This window comes from Phalaenopsis equestris, unplaced genomic scaffold (genome assembly GCF_001263595.1).
Source record: "Phalaenopsis equestris unplaced genomic scaffold, ASM126359v1 Scaffold000002, whole genome shotgun sequence".
Taxonomy (NCBI): Eukaryota; Viridiplantae; Streptophyta; class Magnoliopsida; order Asparagales; family Orchidaceae; genus Phalaenopsis; species Phalaenopsis equestris.
The window spans coordinates 18076213-18079114 of record NW_018164444.1 but is presented as its reverse complement, the minus strand read 5'-3'; the positions used below and the strand labels follow the sequence as shown (position 1 = coordinate 18079114).

The 2902-nt window shown below is 30.4% G+C and overlaps 1 protein-coding gene across 1 annotated transcript in view; it reads right to left on the bottom strand.

Moving 5' to 3' along the window:
- Positions 1-2333: 2333 nt before the first annotated feature.
- LOC110033177 (ABC transporter G family member 23-like) overlaps positions 2334-2902 on the bottom strand; it is a 6311-nt gene continuing 5742 nt past the window's right edge. The window contains exon 3 of the mRNA XM_020737117.1: positions 2334-2898. Within this exon, the coding sequence (XP_020592776.1) occupies positions 2465-2898 (434 nt within the window). The 3' untranslated portion in view covers positions 2334-2464. The remainder of the gene's footprint in view (positions 2899-2902) is intronic.

Sequence of the window (2902 nt, the reverse complement as noted above, 5' to 3'; positions counted from 1 at the left end):
TAAACAAGTGGCAAAAGATGTGCTTGGGGAATCAAAAGAAAAAGTTTTTATAAATAAAAAAAGTTGGTGGTGAAATAATAATGTTCAAGAAAAGATAAAATATAAGAAATTATGTTATAAAAATTGGTTTAAATGTAAAAGCTTAGAGAACTGAGAAAAATATCAAACGGCCCGCATGGAGCCTAAAAGAACAATCTGTGACGCTAAAAATTCTGCTTTTAAAGATCTTTATAATATATTAGATAATAAGGAGAGTGAAATATATATATATAAACTAGCCAAACAAAGAGAAAAGAAAAGTAAAGATTTGACTAAGTAAAGTGTATTAAAGATGAAAATCAAAAATTACTTTTTTAGATTGTGATGTAAATTAAATGCAGTGTTTTGATTATTGGAAGTTATTTGTTTGATTTAAAAATAAAGTGGATGGACGTTTTTTGGCTGCATTTCTTATTTACGTTAAATAAGATTTAGTAAATCTGTAACATCTGAATTTTTATTGAGGGAGATATGACGCTCGTAGCACTATACTTTTTAAATTTAATTCCGTCTTGCAATCAAATTTAATAAATTTCAAATTTACATTATAAAATAGTCGGAATGCCAGATGAAAAGAAAGAACATAAAAAATATTTCGTTGGATTTAATTTTAATTTTAATTTTTTATATTCGATCAGATTTATGTTAAATTCATGATTAAATTTTATTAAAATTATGTCACCAAACGCCCTCAGAGATTTTATTTTATTTATTTATTTTTTTTATTGATTGTTGCAATTGAATCTAATTTTTTTGCTTAATCAATTTAAATATAAAAATTATTCATTTTTTTAATAAGTTAACTCGAAGTTTGAATCAAATTAGAATATAGTAGTACTCTGATTCAATTAAAATTTTAAAAATAAGGCAAAAATAAATAAATAAATAAATGGAGAACCAAACACAAATATATATGGAATTAGATTTTGATTATTGGCATTTTGATTTTAGGTTTAAATCGAATTTCTTTTCTAAAATTCATAGAGATAATGATTGACCAAAATATTTATATATTAAAATATAATAAGGCAATAGCTCTAATAACATGGCGTCGGAAGGCATTAATTAGTTTTATAAAGAATAAGAATTAAATGACATGTACCAAATAGACTCCAAGCCGTTTTTTTCTTAATCAAAGTTCAACTCTAAATGATGTCCTTTATTAACAAAAAAAATGGTACTAATGATGTAATAAGTTCGTCATTTGGACAAATAAATTAAGTGTGATGAGCCCAGACAAAGCTGGTTTAATTAATTAACTCTGATTAATAAATTGCTAGCATGATGGCACGTAGATTCCCAAAGATGATGGCATAATTATATATATTTTAACAATTATATGATTTTTTTAATTAATTTTTATCATAATTTATCCTCTTATGAAAATATGTTTTGGAATAATGAAATTAAAATCATTGTTAGGCTTTTAGATGATACCAAGACATTATATATTCTATTTAAAATAACCAGCTGCGGGCTAATAATAAACAAAGGAAACTCAATTTTAGGAGAAAAATTTGCGTACATCAGGGAGGTTATTCAGAGGGTATTGGGGGGTTATATACGTGTTATACCTTCTGTAACATCTCTGTCACCTATCTGTAACCTAACCATAACCTACAAATATATGAAAACAGAAGTGCAGAACTTACTAGAAGGTACAAGTAGGTTACAAGTAGGCTACAGGGAGGTTACATAGGTATAACGCAGATATATCCCCCCAATACCCTCTAAATAGCCTCTCTGACGTACGCAGCGCTACGTACGTAAACTGTGTATGTCTTATGTACGCAAATTTTTCTCCAATTTTAGGGAGCTTTTAGCAATTCTTTTCGCAATAAAACTGGTGAACATAACTATGCACGCACACGCATTCCATATTCTTGTTTTTTTATTATTTTTAAAGAATGACCGGAAGAATATTATGCGAGAGGAGATTGGCCGAAGACGAATTTGAACCTGTTACCTAAGTGGAATTACGATCTTTAAAGAGACTGTTCTAACAACAAGCCATGACTGGCGACACATACGCATTTAACATAAATACATATGCATACATACTCACACCCACACATACAAATATATTAACTCATAAAAATCCCAAGTCCATCATTTGAAGGAGCAAATATTACACATGTTATATTATACGTACTTACATGATATGCACAATTGTCATATATTTACATATCTAATATTTAAACTTACATATTTATATTCCAACACTAAAACTTTATAAATCAAACAAAAAAACAAAAGTGTGATGATATAAATAAGAAAATGGTAAGTGTCACATATACATGAGAACATTTAAAGTTGATGGTATGTACCCAAAATGCCTAGAAATTATGATAATCTCAAAACTATTAAAAAAATACATGAAATTACAATAACCATAATCCGGTTAAACTCATTAACCACACTTTGATCAAAGCATGGTCCGGGAAGCCCTTCTAACCAAAACCAACCAACACAAAACCCTATAAAGAAAGAAGAAACCACACATAACCCCAACATTGACCCACCTAATATCCTTCTCCAACCCCCTGCTCCTCAGCGCATCTCCACCGTTCATCAAACAAACCGTCCCCTGCTCTCCTCCCAACCATTTAAAACATCTCTGCCTATCACTCCAATACTCGTTCACCAGCAAGGCATCCAACGGATACCTGTACAGCGATGCGTAGTACATAAAAAGCCAGAACTTTGGCAGGCTTTCCTTCCCTATAAAATACCCAGAAAACAAAAAGAAAAACCCTAAAAAAACGCAGATTAAATAGTTCCCCACCACGTAATCAGACGCCACCGCGCTCAGAAACAGAACCAGGGAGCTCGCCATCAGGACTATCAGCCATACCGCCACTAT